Source organism: Salmo salar, chromosome ssa17 (assembly GCF_905237065.1).
Source record: "Salmo salar chromosome ssa17, Ssal_v3.1, whole genome shotgun sequence".
Taxonomy (NCBI): Eukaryota; Metazoa; Chordata; class Actinopteri; order Salmoniformes; family Salmonidae; genus Salmo; species Salmo salar.
In genome coordinates, this window is record NC_059458.1 from 75,121,020 (window position 1) to 75,137,865 (window position 16,846).

At 46.6% G+C, this 16,846-nt stretch overlaps 1 protein-coding gene across 9 annotated transcripts in view; it reads right to left on the bottom strand.

Annotated features, from left to right (window-relative positions):
* Window positions 1–16,846, bottom strand: part of abcc9 (ATP-binding cassette, sub-family C (CFTR/MRP), member 9) — a 76,650-nt gene that overhangs the window by 28,339 nt on the left and 31,465 nt on the right. For 7 of the 9 annotated variants that reach the window (XM_045700150.1, XM_045700153.1, XM_045700152.1 and 4 more), the window contains 19 exons: window positions 16,573–16,613; window positions 16,300–16,442; window positions 15,993–16,101; window positions 14,649–14,756; window positions 12,959–13,031; window positions 11,987–12,092; window positions 10,558–10,593; window positions 9,876–9,914; window positions 8,334–8,435; window positions 6,617–6,701; window positions 6,321–6,401; window positions 3,956–4,093; window positions 3,598–3,723; window positions 3,209–3,311; window positions 2,686–3,119; window positions 2,076–2,239; window positions 1,247–1,316; window positions 470–627; window positions 242–334 (listed from right to left, as the gene is read on the bottom strand). In XM_045700150.1, the coding sequence (XP_045556106.1) occupies window positions 242–334; window positions 470–627; window positions 1,247–1,316; window positions 2,076–2,239; window positions 2,686–3,119; window positions 3,209–3,311; window positions 3,598–3,723; window positions 3,956–4,093; window positions 6,321–6,401; window positions 6,617–6,701; window positions 8,334–8,435; window positions 9,876–9,914; window positions 10,558–10,593; window positions 11,987–12,092; window positions 12,959–13,031; window positions 14,649–14,756; window positions 15,993–16,101; window positions 16,300–16,442; window positions 16,573–16,613 (2,209 nt within the window). The remainder of the gene's footprint in view (window positions 1–241; window positions 335–469; window positions 628–1,246; window positions 1,317–2,075; window positions 2,240–2,685; window positions 3,120–3,208; window positions 3,312–3,597; window positions 3,724–3,955; window positions 4,094–6,320; window positions 6,402–6,616; window positions 6,702–8,333; window positions 8,436–9,875; window positions 9,915–10,557; window positions 10,594–11,986; window positions 12,093–12,958; window positions 13,032–14,648; window positions 14,757–15,992; window positions 16,102–16,299; window positions 16,443–16,572; window positions 16,614–16,846) is intronic. The other 2 variants (XM_045700155.1, XM_045700156.1) reach the window with 2 other exon arrangements.

Sequence of the window (16,846 nt, forward strand, 5' to 3'; positions counted from 1 at the left end):
GTTTCGAGTTTCGGATGGCTAAGTACAGAGTTACTGCCTTCCTAAAACCTATAAGTGCTTCTTGAGTATGTTGTGTAACGATGCTCTGTTGTGTAACGATGCTCTGGGCGAAATTTCCACTCTGTCACACGTGTGTGTGTGTGTGTGTGTGTGTGTGTGTGTGTGTGTGTGTGTGTGTGTGTGTGTGTGTGTGTGTGTGTGTGTGTGTGTGCCTGTGTGTGTGTGTGTATGGTACACTGACCTGAATGCTCGGATGGTGGTTAGTCCCTCTGCAGTCTCAGAGAAGTGGCAGAGCAGAGGAAGCTGGGTGGAGTCATCTAAGTCCTGAAGGTCCCTGAGAGAGATAATGAAGAAAAGTCTGGACAATGTGGAAACAGAGACGAAAAGCACTTGAAATATATACTTTTTCTGATACTGTAAAGGAAACTACATTGAGCTGAAATGGACCAGGTCTGCCCAGTGAACTCACTTTGAGGCGACCCGGAAGTACTTCTGTATAAAGTAGAAGGACACAGCCAGAGGAATCAGAGCGATGAGGAAGCTTGGGGTGACAAACGCTATGACCCCGATGGCTGACAGGCAGAGCAGAGTGGAGCGGGTCAAAGACTCCAGGGTAGGAGGGATGTGCTGGAGAAAGGGCGGATAGAGAGAGAGAGGAAGAGAAAGAGAAAGAGGGAGGAGATAGTATCATGTCAGTGCTACATTTCTGACCTACGCTCTGGACCTCAACGTCGTCCTCTTTAACGATCTGAGGTCACCTGAGGGACGTAATATAATGACGTGGGACGTGGACTCATCTCAACAATAGACTAATTCTGACGCCTGCAAATGACTGACAAACTCTTAATATTTGTGTGAGCTGTAATCTTAAGGCCACTCAGGGCAAGCCCAGCTGGAGAGCAGCACTGGAGTCTGTCCAATCACACCATGGCCAAAGACAGATCCTTCATCAGACAGATGACAGCTTCCTGAGTAGAGGATTCCCACAGTACTCATTTAACATTTAAATGTTTGGCATTTTGCAGTCATTCTTATCCAGAGCGACTTACAGGAGAAATTAGGTTTTAGTGCCTCGATCATGGGCACATCGACAGTTTTTTCACCTAGTCAGCTGTGGATTTGAACCAGCGACCAGTTGGTTACTGTCCCAACACTCTTAACCACTAGGGTACTTTACCCTAATACTCCTGACTGAAATAAGTCAACAGATCAATCTACTGAGGGTGAACATCCTTTTCAGAATCACCTGATCTATGATGTTGGTGTCAGCTGAGAAACGGTTCAGGATCTGGCCCAAGGGGGTCACGTCAAAGAATCTGAAAAGAGATTCAAAATATATATTATTTCAAATATTAGTCTGAAAAATATATAAAATGTGATTTGTTTTATAATCAATAAATTATTCAACACATTCTTTCTGGTTCAACTATATTCAGTTCCCTTCTATTTAAACACGGATGATGTCATAAAGAGTATAAGAATCTGTGGATGAGGTGTGTCGTGGGTACCTGATAGGTGGGGTGTGTCGTGGGTACCTGATAGGTGGGGTGTGTGGTGGGTACCTGATAGGTGGGGTGTGTCGTGGGTACCTGATAGGTGGGGTGTGTGGTGGGTACCTGATAGGTGGGGTGTGTCGTGGGTACCTGATAGGTGGGGTGTGTCATGGGTACCTGATAGGTGAGGTGTGTCATGGGTACCTGATAGGAGAGGTGTGTCGTGGGTACCTGATGGGTGAGGTGTGTCGTGGGTACCTGATGGGTGAGGTGTGTTGTGGGTACCTGATAGGTGAGGTGTGTCGTTGGTACCTGATAGGTGAGATGTGTCGTGGGTACCTGATAGGTGAGGTGTGTCGTGGGTACCTGATAGGAGAGGTGTGTTGTGGGTACCTGATAGGTGAGGTGTGTCGTGGGTACCTGATGGGTGAGGTGTGTTGTGGGTACCTGATAGGTGAGGTGTGTCGTTGGTACCTGATAGGTGAGATGTGTCGTGGGTACCTGATAGGCGAGGTGTGTCGTGGGTACCTGATAGGTGAGGTGTGTTGTGGGTACCTGATAGGTGAGGTGTGTCGTGGGTACCTGATGGGTGCGTGGATGATCTTGTTGAGCAGGTTGTGGTGCAGGTTGGTAGCAGCAGACAGACCCAGGAACTCCACGGTCAGAGAGGTGATCAGACACAGGGCTATCCCCGCTCCACACAGGATGATAAACACTGGCACATAGTAGGAGTCAGGCAGACCAGCCTAGTAACCACATAATACACCACAAAGACACATAGTAGGAGTCAGGCTGACCAGCCTAGTAACCACATAATACACCACAAAGACACATAGCAGGAGTTAGGCAGACCAGCCTAGTAACCACATTATACACCACAAAGACACATAGTAGGAGTCAGGCTGACCAGCCTAGTAACCACATTATACACCACAAAGACACATAGTAGGAGTCAGGCTGACCAGCCTAGTAACCACATTATACACCACAAAGACACATAGTAGGAGTCAGGCTGACCAGCCTAGTAACCACATTATACACCACAAAGACACATAGTAGGAGTCAGGCTGACCAGCCTAGTAACCACATTATACACCACAAAGACACATTCTGTCAGACAACAGGATTTCAACAGGCCTTACTCACTGCCACTAACACTGAGTACTGGTAGTGAAAGGTGTTCATATCTCACCGCTGAGTTTGTCCAATTGGAGAAGACAGCTGCTGCAGAGGCATTTACAAAGTCTCTTGTAACATTTCCAAAGTCTGGGGCATAACCATAAGCAGTCCCATTGACTGGGCCATCGCCATATGCAGTCCTATTGACTAGGACATCACCATATGCAGTCCTATTGACTAGGACATCACCATAAGCAGTCCTATTGACTAGGACATTGCCATTAGCAGTCCCATTGACTGGGACATTGCCTTTAGCAGTCCATTCGGCCAGCCAGTAGTCGATGGCGACCATGACGGAGTGTTTCAGCAGCTTGGAGAAGACCATGAGGAAGACCATGAGGAAGCCACCAGAGGACAGGTACTGCCAGCACACCCTCCACGGGATCTTAGAGCGCCGACTGGTGGTCGTCGACATGTTGTCGTCATCTTCCTCCTCCTCTTCCTCCTCTGTCAGGGATGAGAGAATGAGGGATTATTGTCACATGTCGTAATAGAACTTAACTTGCATGAGAGACAGTGTTGACAATGCATTTCACCTTCTTCGTCATCGTCGACCTGGTTCTTGGCCTCTCTGGAGTAGAAAGCTCTTCTCAGGGTCTTCCTCTCCAGAGCAGTCTGACAGTTATCAATCTCAGTGTCCTGCAGTACAGATACAACTGTTGTTTGATTGGTTGGCAGGTAAATTAGCTACACTACACATTACAGACCAGAGGAGGCTGGTGGGAGGAGTTACAGGAGGACAGGCTCATTGTAATGGCTGGAATAAATGGAATGGTCAAGCACGTTGTTTCCATGTGTTGGCTCCGTTCCATTTATTCCATTCCAGCCTTTACAATGAGCTCCTACACGTCCTCCTATAACTCCACCCACCAGCCTCCTCTGTTACAGACAGTCTGTCAGTAGGAGAGAAAGAAGTGAATATGACCTTCTCTAGTTCCTGGTCCTGTCTGTTCATCAGGGTCTTCCAGTGTTCATACAGCTCTACATCATGAGTCTGAATGTCCTTCAGTGTGCCTTCCCTCAGCACTGAGCCATCCTTCATGGCTATGATCTGGGACACAGAGAGAACAGTGTAAAATCAGGACCCTTATAAAGAAACCGTCTCAGGGTAGGAATGCTGATCTAGGATCAGGTCCCCCTGCCCCGTCCGTGTAATACTCTTTATTATGATCTAAAAGGAAAAACTGATCCTATATCAGCAGCATTCCTACTCTAAGATGCTTTATGAATACAGACCCGGTGCATTGAGAGAGGAATCCACAGAAGACTGTTGAGATGCTCACCCAGTCAGCATGGATGAGGTACTGCAGTTTGTGTGTGACCAGGACCACGGTGCGTTTATCATCCTGTAGGAACTTCAGGATGCCCTCCTGCATCAGGTGGTCACTCAGGTGGATGTCCAGCGCTGAGAACGGGTCATCCTGAGGGTAAAGGTCAGAGATCAGGGGTCAGAGACAACATGGACGATCCAATCAGATCAGAGCGTATCGGAGTGAAAGACGTGGATTAAATTATGTTTTTTTAACAGATCATCCTTTATTCATATTAAGTTACAGCACGTTTAATTCACAGGTCTCAGATGACTTCAGAACATACAGTCAATCAAACCTAGCTCCCAGAGGACCCCGGAACCTGAATAAACACCAATACCCTAGGATGAACTAGTCTTTATACTGTACAGCACTGAGACACGTGAACAGTCCTGAGGGCAGAGGGTCTGAGATCATCAGACACAGCATGATAGACACCTCATTAGGAGGCAAGACGTCATAAAGACGTCCTTAGCTAATAGATGTTGCTTCTAGCTGGGTGTTCACTCTGCCGTCCCACTGTGTATTAATACAGCACTTTAGAGTGGTATTTCCTTATTTGGCACATTTGTCAGTGTGAGCTGAGCTACGTATGGAGAAACGTGCCCGTTCCTATCCCATGACAGACAGAGATGCTGTATCAGGGGCGGGGTTCGACATCTAATTAACAGCTGCCACAGGAAAGGATGTGGGAACACAAACACATGATGACATCACACAGGAGTAGGAAGAAATGGGATGTAGATGGACATAGAGTTGTCCGTAGCAGCGAGAGACGGGAAAGTGTGTGTGTGTGTGTGTGTGTGTGTGTGTGTGTGTGTGTGTGTGTGTGTGTGTGTGTGTGTGTGTGTGTGTGTGTGTATGGCTAGCCAGGCCAGATGGCAGAGCAGAGGGATTCCTGTAAACGGCATGACAACTCTTGTCAGCAGTATGGTATGGTTACAAGAGAGGCCTGCAGACAGAGATCCATCCCACCTGCTGCTCCTCCCGCTCCCATACAGAGGGAGGCTGGCTGGCCCTCCCTGGATCTCCCTGGCTGCCTCTGAAATCACACCCTATTCCTGATATAGTTCAATCCTTATGCACACACTGTCCCAAAAGCAGTGTACTGTTTAGGGAATAGAAAATGGTGTCCCTGTCTTTGGCTCTAATTGGCTCTCCCTGGAACACCTAGAGAACACCCTAGAACACCAAGAGAACACCCTAGAACACCTAGAGAACAGCCTAGAACACCAAGAGAACACCCTAGAACACCTAGAGAACACCCTAGAACACCTAGAGAACACCCTAGAACACCAAGAGAACACCCTAGAACACCTAGAGAACACCCTAGAACACATAGAGAACACCCTAGAACACCTAGAGAACACCCTAAACACATAGAGAACACCCTAGAACACCTAGAGAACACCCTAGAACACCTAGAGAACACCCTAGAACACATAGAGAACACCCTAAAACACCAAGAGAACACCCTAGAACACCTAGAGAACACCCTAAAACACATAGAGAACATCCTAGAACACCTAGAGAACACCCTAGAACATCTAGAGTATACCCTAAAACACATAGAGAACACCCTAGAACACATAGAGAACACCCTAGAACACCTAGAGAATACCCTAGAACACATAGAGAACACCCTAGAACACCTAGAGAACACCCTATAACACCTAGAGAACACCCTAGAACACCCTAGAATACCTAGAGAACACCCTAGAACACCTAGAGAACACCCTATAACACCTAGAGAACACCCTAGAACACCCTAGAATACCTAGAGAACACCCTAAAACACCTAGAGAAAACACCCTAAAAAACCCAGAGAACACCATAGAACACAGAAAACACTGTGGAATACCTAGAGAACACCCTAGATCACCTAGATAACACAGTCTAGAACACAGAGCGAACACCCTAGAACACCTAGAGAACACTCTAGAACACCCTAGAACACCTAGAGAACACCCTAGAACACCTAGAGAATACCCTAGAACACCTAGATAACAGTCTAGAACACAGAGCGAACACCCTAGAACACCTAGAGAACACTCTAGAACACCCTAGAACACCTAGAGAACACCCTAGATCACCTAGAGAACACCCTAGAACACATAGATAACACCCTAGAACACCTAGAGAACACCCTAGAACACCTAGAGAACACCCTAGAACACCTAGAGAACACCCTAGAACACAAAGAGAACCCTGGCTCTGTCTGACTATTCTGAGAAGGCATCTTTGAGGGAGAGCTTCTAGCCTCTTCCAGTGAACTCAATAGGAAATTGATCTTCTATTGAAGTCAATAGATAAAGCACTTTATCATTCATTGACTCACCAGGAAGACTATGTTGGTGTTCTGGTAGAGAGCCCGAGCCACACATATCCTCTGTCTCTGGCCTCCACTCAGGTTGATCCCCTGGGAGAAAAACACACCGTTAAGAAGAGTAGCCAGGTACACAAGGAATCTGACACAAATCACTATTCACTGCTAGTTCTTGGTAAAATATGTTAATGTGTCTGAGGTAAGAGATGGGGCTTGTGCCCAAAAAGATAAGAATAGACAGTGATAAAAAACCACAGTAATAATGAGGTGATTATAATAACGTAATAATTTAGCCAGTGTTTCAGTACCCTCTCTCCGATCTCCGTCTGGTCTCCGAAGGGCAGGAGGTCTACATCAGGCTGCAGGGAGCAGGCATCAATCACAGTCTTGTATCTGAGACACACAGCAGGGCATCAGACTGACAGACAGACAACACCCTCTATCAAGACACAGTTAGAAACATGGCTGCCTTGGATACTAAGGGATTCAACAGCACAGCCAAACAGTCCTCATTAGAGAAGAGATATAAGCCAGCATCAGCCTCAAGAAGCATCAAGAGTGATAGCAATCTGATGGACCATCTAATTAGTGTCATTAAAAGTACATCTCAGCTGATGCATGACCAAGTGAATTAACCAAACACAAACATTGATCTAGTCTTAATTACATTGATGAATGGTGTTGAGGAGCAGTAGAGAATACAGTAAGGAAGAGTAGAGTAGAGTAGAGTAGGTTAGAGTAGGGTAGAGTAGAGTAGAGTAGAGTAGGTTAGAGTAGAGTAGAGTAGAGTAGAGTAGAGTAGAGTAGGGTAGAGTAGAGTAGGTTAGAGTAGGGTAGAGTAGAGTAGGGTAGAGTAGAGTAGGGTAGAGTAGGGTAGAGTAGAATAGAGTATAGTAGAGTAGGTTCGAGTAGAGAACAGTAGAGTAGCGTACAGTACAGTAGAGTAGGGTGGAGTAGGTTAAAGTAGGGTTAAGTAGGGTTGAGTGGAGTAGGGTAGGGTATGGTAGAGTAGAGTAGGGTAGAGTAGAGTAGAGTAAAGTAGAGTAGGGTAAGAGTAAAGTAGAGTAGAGTACAGTAGAGTAGGGTAGAGTAGAGTAAAGTAGAGTAGGGTAAGAGTAAAGTAGAGTAGAGTACAGTAGAGTAGGTTAGTGTAGGTTAGAGTAGGGTAGAGTAGGTTAAAGTAGAGTTAAGTAGGGTGGAGTGGAGTAGGGTAAGGTAGAGTAGAGTAGAGTAGTGTAGAGTAGAGTAGGGTAGGGTAGAGTAGAGTAGGGTAGGGTAGAGTAGAGTAGAGTAGGTTAAAGTAGAGTTAAGTAGAGTAGAGTAGAGTAGAGTTGTGTAGTGTAGTGTAGAGTAGGGTAGGGTAGAGTAGAGTAGGTTAAAGTAGAGTTAAGTAGAGGTAAGTAGAGTAGAGTAGAGTAGAGTAGAGTAGAGTAGAGTAGTGTAGTGTAGTGTAGTGTAGGGTAGAGTAGGGTAGGGTAGAGTAGGTTAAAGTAGAGTTAAGTAGAGTAGAGTAAAGTAGAGTAGAGTAGAGTAGTGTAGAGTAGGGTGGGGTAGAGTAGAGTACGGTAGAGTAGAGTAGAGTAGGGTAGGGTAGAGTAGAGTAGAGTAGGTTAAAGTAGAGTTAAGTAGAGTAGAGTAGAGTAGGGTAGAGTAGGGTAGAGTAGAGTAGGTTAAAGTAGAGTTAAGTAGAGTAGAGTAGAGTAGGTTAAAGTAGAGTTAAGTAGAGTAGAGTAGAGTAGTGTAGTGTAGTGTAGAGTAGGGTAGAGTAGGGTAGGGTAGAGTAGAGTAGGTTAAAGTAGGGTTAAGTAGGGTAGAGTAGAGTAGAGTAGAGTAGGGTGGAGTAAAGTAGAGTAGAGTAGAGTAGAGTAGGGTAGAGTAGGGTAGAGTAGAGTAGGTTAAAGAAGGGTTAAGTAGAGTAGGCTAGAGTAGAGTAAAGTAAAAGGAGAGTAGAGTAAAGTAGAGTAGAGTAAAGTAGAGTAGGGTAGAATAAAGTAGAGTAGGTTAGAGTAGAGAGTGGTGTTTTACCTCTGTTTGTTGAAGGGACTGCCAAACGTGATGTTATCCTCCACGGTGGCATTCAGCAGCCAAGACTTCTGGGTAGCGTAGCCCACAGAGTACCTGTTCTTACTGAGGCATTATGGGAAATGGAGGCAGAAGAGAGAGAGCTCAAACTACAAACATGGAGGTAGGGGAGCGGGTAATCTTTGGGACGTCAACACTGAGGCACATCAAGCGGTGAGTGGGGGAAGTGGGTTTAGGTTTCTAACACAGGTTAATGATGAGCTGGAAGAGTTGAACCAAAATAACAACAATGTGCTGGGAGTCCAGTTTGTTGATCTTGTTGGATGTGCAGCAGAACTACCCAAAGACCCAAAGGATATGCTTGAGGATAAGAGCATTATGTGTCTGAAGGCACAGTGCTTTGTGTACCATTGTGTACCAGTGTTCCCACCTCCATATGTTAGCCTTAGCTGGTTATTAATGGCTGAGTAATTGCACGATATAAGAGAAAGAGAGAATGAAGACGTTAGCTATGGGTCATGCACACTGACCAGGATGTTGGTCTCTTTGTGTACAGTATTCCTATTGTCTCCTGTTGAAAACATACTGTGGAGGCGAATCCACAGTGTCAAAATATATCTCTATCCCTATAACTGCCTTTTCAGTCAGTTACTTCAGACCCAGACTCCCAGCATGGAAGCACACAAACACTCCACGACTCACTCCACGACTCACTCCACGACCAGCTAGTAACAACTCAATGATCACCATGACTAAGGAATGGAGGGCTTGAGGGAGGGATATAGGGAATGATGACAGGGGAATGGAGGGCTTGAGGGAGGGATATAGGGAATGATGGCAGGGGAATGGAGGGCTTGAGGGAGGGATATAGGGAATGATGGCAGGGGAAGGGAGGGATTGAGGGAGGGATATAGGGAATGATGGCAGGGGAATGGAGGGATTGAGGGAGGGATATAGGGAATGATGGCAGGGGAAGGGAGGGCTTGAGGGAGGGATATAGGGAATGATGGCAGGGGAATGGAGGGCTTGAGGGAGGGATATAGGGAATGATGGCAGGGGAATGGAGGGATTGAGGGAGGGATATAGGAAATGATGACAGGGGAATGGAGGGATTGAGGGAGGGATATAGGGAATGATGGCAGGGGAAGGGAGGGCTTGAGGGAGGGATATAGGGAATGATGGCAGGGGAAGGGAGGGCTTGAGGGAGGGATATAGGGAATGATGGCAGGGGAAGGGAGGGATTGAGGGAGGGATATAGGGAATGATGGCAGGGGAAGGGAGGGATTGAGGGAGGGATATAGGGAATGATGGCAGGGGAAGGGAGGGATTGAGGGAGGGATATAGGGAATGATGGCAGGGGAAGGGAGGGATTGAGGGAGGGATATAGGGAATGATGGCAGGGGAAGGGAGGGATTGAGGGAGGGATATAGGGAATGATGGCAGGGGAAGGGAGGGATTGAGGGAGGGATATAGGGAATGATGGCAGGGGAAGGGAGGAAGGGGGTGACGGCAGGGTCCCTTCAGAGGAAGTTTAAAAAGGGGTACCTCCTGGTTTCTTCAAAAGACCCGTCCGTCTCAAAACAACTGCAAGTCACGTTCAATGTGTTAGAGTCCGTACAGCCAGATAGACACAACCACCTCGACTTCACCTTCCTTTACACATGAAGAGCTGAACCGCGCACGTGTGTGTGTGTGTGTGTGTGTGTGTACAGAGTTGCATATGTGTGTTCAAATGTAAACCTAGCAGAAGTGTCCTTACAGTAAAGCCCTGCTTTGTAGGGCAGCCCTAAAACTGTGTATCGGGGCGAAGACATTTTGACAGAGAGCCAAGAGTCAATTTAATCCAGCGTTATCTACAGAATGACCTCCTTCAACAGTGCAGGCATACTGTCATGATACTGTCATGATACTGTCATGATACTGTCATGATACTGTCATTGTCTCAGGTCCAGGGCACTGTCTGCTCTAATAGTGTTATGGCTTCTCCTAGAATGATGTAGGTCTACATGAGCGTGGGTGGGATTCAGTGGGGATAACAGCGTCTGCTAAATCAACCATTCTCAACCCAGTCCTTGGGGCCACTAGTCCTTTCACATATTTGGTGTTTATTCAAATCTAGCCCGCCTAAATGATTCAACAAGTCAACTAATAGCCAAATGACTTGTAAATGTAGAATGTAGTGTACAGGGGTGAGATGGGAAGAGTGAACCCCAGGGGGAGAAAATACCTGTTGGCCTCGTGCAGCATCTCACTCACAGGCAGTCTGATTTAGATAGAAAACAACCACGACAGAAGAAGACAGAACACAGACAAGGCTGAGGTTAGTGTCTACGGCCCGTGATGACTACCTGTTCTGCTATGGTACTGACTGGCACCTTCGTTCGCTCACATAAGAGTGGACTTTATTTGGCAGGTCAATTTCATTTTTGGATTACTGTGAAGAAGAGCTGTTATGGTTCTAAACAGACTGAGGAGACATAGTGGTTCTAATGGTAACTGTGGTACACCATCAGTATCATAGAGAACTTTAAAGAACTATATGGACCATGTTTCATAGCAGTGTATGAAGGGAGAGAAGTGTTTAATAGATTGATAGGGTATATTACAGCTTATTAACAGGCTGCGACTTAATGGAGAACAATGAAATCAACAGTTACTAAACCTACAAACTAATACCACTGTTTTCATTCATCATCTAGCTCAAAATGAAAACCTTCCAGTCAGAAGTGTATTATTCATTCAATAACCCAAACAAAGACTTAACCCAATCAAATCTAATTCAATTATACAATTGAACACTTCCTGGACAAGTAATCAGGCTAACTCCCAGCCAATATGTTGTTGGCAAGAAAATACTGCAACGCCCAGTTCGTTAGCAATTAGCATGTGTCTGTTCTTCTGCTCAGGTTTCAATCTAAATGCTAATGCTATGAATGCTAATCAGAGATCCATCTCCACAACATCACAGACGACCCAATCTTAATTTGACATTAGCGTACATTAATATGAGTGCAGATCTCAAATTAAGATTTGGCCCTAGGAGATGGACATAGATTTTCTGTTTTGTTGTAAAAATATGAATAACAGAGATATGTGAAGACAGAGAGTTGAAAATGGAAAAGTCCAGTTTTAAAAGTGATGGTGACTGTGAGGTTGTGTTATAGAGATAAGTAGATAGATAGATGATGTTAGACAGTCAAAGTTCAGGCAAAGCTGACACCAGCAAGCAGACAGTGAGCGATGTACAGAGAGACAGAGGAGCAGCCAGCTCTCCTTCCATAACAACCACAGCCACAGAGACAGACACAGACACAACCAGGACACAGGAAGGACAATATACAGGACCAACAAGATGGAGGGTGGAATGGCTTCTTATTCCACAGATGAAGGCTTTGATTAGCATTGGTGGAGAAGCACAGTGAAACACCCATTTCAAATGGACTTAATGGACGAGTCTGACAGCTAGTCAACTCCAGAAAGACACAACTATCCCAAAACGAGACTGAGATGGATAAAGAGGAAATGAAATGTTTGTCCATCTTGGTATTTGAGTGGACCTCAGCATGTTCAGTACCTAATAAAGATGAGGACCCCAGAGATTTACACCCTATTATAGACCTTCTAACATGTAGCTTATGCTGGTTGGTACCACTCACTTGCTCCAGTAGACCTTTCCACTGAGGGTCTGCATCTCTCCCAGCATGGCCAGCAACAGGGACGACTTCCCACAACCCACCTGGCCAACGATCATGGTCAGCTGACCTGGAGATCAGACACAGGATAAGAAGACACTATATAAAGGTAAGAAGACACTATATAAAGGTAAGAAGACACTATATAAAGGTAAGAAGACACTATATAAAGGTAAGAAGACACTATATAAAAGGTAAGAAGACACTATATAAAGGTAAGAAGACACTATATAAAGGTAAGAAGACACTATATAAAGGTAAGAAGACACTATATAAAGGTAAGAAGACACTATATAAAAGGTAAGAAGACACTATATAAAGGTAAGAAGACACTATATAAAGCATTAGAGACAACAGATTGTTCTATGTCAATCTGACATTGATAATGTCTGTTACAGCCCTGGGTAAAGCTTAAACGTAGGATAGGATATTGGGATATCTTTACACACTCAATTTAGAGCAGTCACGTTTCCACATCAGTGGAGGCTGGTGGGAGGAGTTATAGGAGGATGAGCTCATTATAATGGATAGAATGGAATCAATGGAATGGAGTCAATCATGTGGTTTCCATATGTTTGACGTGCTTGATACTGTTCCATTTATTACATTCCAGCCAATACAATGTCCCTGTCCTCCTATAGCTCCCCCCACCAGCCTCCTCTGTTCCACATATCCTACATAACGCTTCTACTCCCTCAGCTGCAGCAAATAGTGGTCTACCAGGACCAGCCTATCCTGTTTGTCTTAGCAGACTAGCTGTCATATCTGACGGGCCACTGGCCATGAGGTCATAGCAGAAAGATATACTACACTGTCACACACACACGCACAAACGCACACACAGCTGGTGTTAGATATTCTACACTGACTGTCAACAACCTCCTAAACAGGACGCAGCCTGGTGTTGCCATAGTGTTCCCAGCAGGATCGGGTTACCTGTTGGAATGCAGATGTTGATGTCGGACAACGTTGACAAGTTGCTTCCCCATGTGAAGAATCCACTGTTCACCTGAACAGGAAACAGTGGGATTAGCAGGCTGACAGAAAAGCATTAGACATGGACATGTTATGGTCTCCAGCTGGTGGTTTAGATATGTATGTGTACATAGAAATAATGAACCATTTAGATCTTTAAGGCAAATATAATAGCATGTTTACATAGTTATGTTGTGTTTTATGTCTTGTCCGATTCTACTGTTTATTATAGCCAGTAATCCCCCCCCCTTCCATCCCCTACAGCAAAACCACACAAGATCTGAGATTCAGTGACACAGAACTAATAAATACAAGTTAAAAATGAAAGACAGACGTCTTATTACCGCTGAGAAAAGAGACTTGGTAAATTAAGTTTGTAAATAGACAGAGCAGCTGTTACGGGGGTGGGGACCAGAGGGGATGGGGAGTCTTGAAAGGGAGGCAGGGATAGGGGTAGAGAGAGGTAGAGGGGGAGTGGAGGAAGATAGGGGTGAGCTGGGAGGCAGAGATGGGGGGATAAGATGGAAGAGAAGCGAGAGGGAGGAATAAAGAGGGAGAGAGAAGGGGTGATGGGAGACAGAGAGGAAGGTAGAGAGAGGCAGAGAGAAGGGGTGATGGGAAACAGAGAGGAATGTAGAGAGAGGCAGAGAGAAGGGGTGATGGGAAACAGAGAGGAAGGTAGAGAGAGGCAGAGAGAAGGGGTGATGGGAAACAGAGAGGAAGAGAGAAGGGGTGATGGGAAACAGAGAGGAAGGTAGAGAGAGGCAGAGAGAAGGGGTGATGGGAAACAGAGAGGAAGAGAGAAGAGGTGATTGGAAACAGAGAGGAAGGTAGAGAGAGGCAGAGAGAAGGGGTGATGGGAAACAGAGAGGAAGGTAGAGAGAGGCAGAGAGAAGGGGTGATGGGAAACAGAGAGGAAGAGAGAAGAGGTGATTGGAAACAGAGAGGAAGGTAGAGAGAGGCAGAGATAAAGCGGGTGAGATGAGAGAGGAAACAGAGAAAGAAGATTTGTCTGGTTCACACACAGCAGCAGCCCATTCATTCGACCCTCGGACCCTCCTGCTGCCCCCAAGCTCATTAACAGACTGCCTACAATAATGCTGTGGGTCCACAGGGATAGCAACAGGATGTGGACCCCAAAGAGACCAGAACAGGGGCTGAGAACATGTCAGTTAATGACACAGGGCACAGGGTTCTCCGTTCTCATGAGAATCCCCTGCCTCTGACTCATGATGTGGGTCCTGAGAGTTTAAACTGTCGGTAAATGTTGACTTCTCCTCAGGGTGTGTTTCACACAATGGACAGGCCAAGAGATGAAACATCTGCTGTGAGAGATAGACAGTGGTAAGATCTGTGGTGTCACGTGTTCCTAGAGTGAATGACCTGGGTGGATGTGACAAAAAGGCCAGTTTAAAGGTTTGATGACAACTGTCAGACTCTAGCTCAGAAGCCTCTGCGTGTGTATGTGTCTACGTGCGTGCACGTGGCTGCACATGTACGTGAGCTACAGCTTGTCTGTGAGTTGATAGACTACGTGTCTGTTCCTGTGTCCGTGCATGCAGTCAGCGAGTGTGTGCGGTGCTGTGTGTGTCACAGGTCCTGAGAAGAAGGGCCAATGAGCTTGTTGAGGTGTTGAACTTTGACCCCTGACCTTGACAGCCACGTCCTCAGTCTCGTTGGGTCGCAGTGGTCTGCGTGCTGGCTGCTCATAGCTGTCCATCTGGTAGAGCAGGGGCTGCTTCCTGTTTATAGCCTTGGTCTGGAGAGAGAGAAGTATGAAAGGGGAGATTGGGAGGGAGGGGAGAGGGGAGAGGGAGGGCGAGAGAGAGAGGGAGGGAGGGAGGGAGGGAGGGAGGGAGGGAGGGAGGGAGGGAGGGAGGGAGGGAGGGAGGGAGGGAGGGAGGGAGAGGGGAGGGGAGAGGAAGGGAGGGAGTGAGTGAGGGAGAGAGGGGAGAGAGAGGGGAGGGAGGGAGGGAGGGAGGGAGGGAGGGAGGGAGGGAGGGAGGGAGGGAGGGAGGGAGGGAGGGAGGGAGGGAGGGAGGGGGAGGGATTGAATGAAAGACAGAAATGGGGAGAGGGAGATGAAGGGAGGGTGAGAAAAAGAGAAAGAGGGATTGCATTCAGTGATAAACCCTCATCCGCTGTAACCTCCAGGGAGGACCCCCTCTCAGACCCTGACTGAGACTGTCTCCAGAGGGAGCTTCTTATCCCCTACTCCTCGTCCCCAAGACATCCCTCCCTCCATCCCTTCGTCCATCCCTCCCTCCCTCCATCCCTCCTTCAGCCCTAAACAAATGGCTCCTCCATCTCACACAAAACCCTCCACCACTTGGTCTCTGTCTCTCTCCACTCCTTCTGAGGAGTCCAACACAGAAATAAACCTGTCAAAGTCCAGAGAACAGCTGAAGACATGAGGAGACTAGCAGCAACCAGCTACTTAACGACTCCTGGGAGAGATTCCCCATGAAACACTGCTGCTAGACTGACACGGTGTGTAGTTACAGTTACTCCTTTTACAGAGACCAGATCTGCTCTGGCCAAGCAGACACTTTCTCTGCAGTTCCACCAAAAGCTTGAAGTTAGAAACACATGTTGGATCTGAAACTTGGTCAGATGAAAACCATCATAACCATCATATCATCCTGATGAGTCCATTAGCCGTGTTGGGAGCTGTCTAAACACTGTAGTAACACAGTAGTAGTTGTATTCCATGCTGGGTGTAAATGAATAGCTCCTGGATTAGGCTCTGTGCTGTGCTGGCTGAATGGCTAGCATTAGCTGCTCTGGCAGAGGGACAGATAAGTCATTGGGTCATGTTCATTAGGGACCAAAGTGAATAAACAGACTGAAACGCTAAGAGACTACCTCGAAACACACCATTTAGTTTCCATTTTGCTTCAGTGTGCCCTACTAAACACGACTCAGGCCTGTATTGGGGCAGTGTTTGGTAATAGTGGTGGTGTGTGTGTGTGTGTGTGTGTGTGTGTGTACTCACCGCCCCAGGGTGTTTCTTACAGGCCTCTAGGGACACAGACATGTCTCCGTTCCTCCAGCTGTCATCGCCAATCTCATCGCTCTGCAGGAACTCACCCAGCTTCTGGACGCTGTGGATAGGACATGATAGGACACACACACACACACACACACACACACACACACACACACACACACACACACACACACACACACACACACACACACACATAAATAACCCTTCTATGATAAATAAGATCCCAGCAGATTGTCTAGCTGGTAGCTATCCAGTATTCAGTATCCCTGAACGTCCTCAGTAGGCCTCTCACCTGACCATGGCCTTGACTGCGAAGCGGACCACGGTGGAGAGCAGGAACAGTGGGGTAACCAGGATGTGGAAGAGGGCCAGAGCAGCGAAGGCCTCCGAGGAGCTGGGTTTGGACTTGTTGATCAGGGCGTGGCTGACAAACGTCTGATATAGACACAAAGGGACACATAGTTACTCAGTTTGGTATTGTTACCAGATTTCAGAGCTGGCAAAAAATTTGCTACAATTGGCCTAAAAATGGCCTGCAGGATCCAGGAATGATGAGAACTCTCACCACAAGCACAGCAGCGATGGGGATAGCAGCATTCATAAAAACTGGGGAGAAAAAGAGGTCATATTTTGTAACAACAGAGAGCATTTAGAGAGAAGACATTTTCAAACTTCAAAGCACTTAAGTCAAACTCAGCCCCAAATATAAATGAGGACAGAATATAAGCTGTGTGAGTGTCTTACTGGACAAAATTAAGGGGATTTCACAGCTCAAAAGAAAGGATGTGATATCTATTATAAAGTAACAGATGAGGGGTGTGTTTCTTATTGGAGGTGTA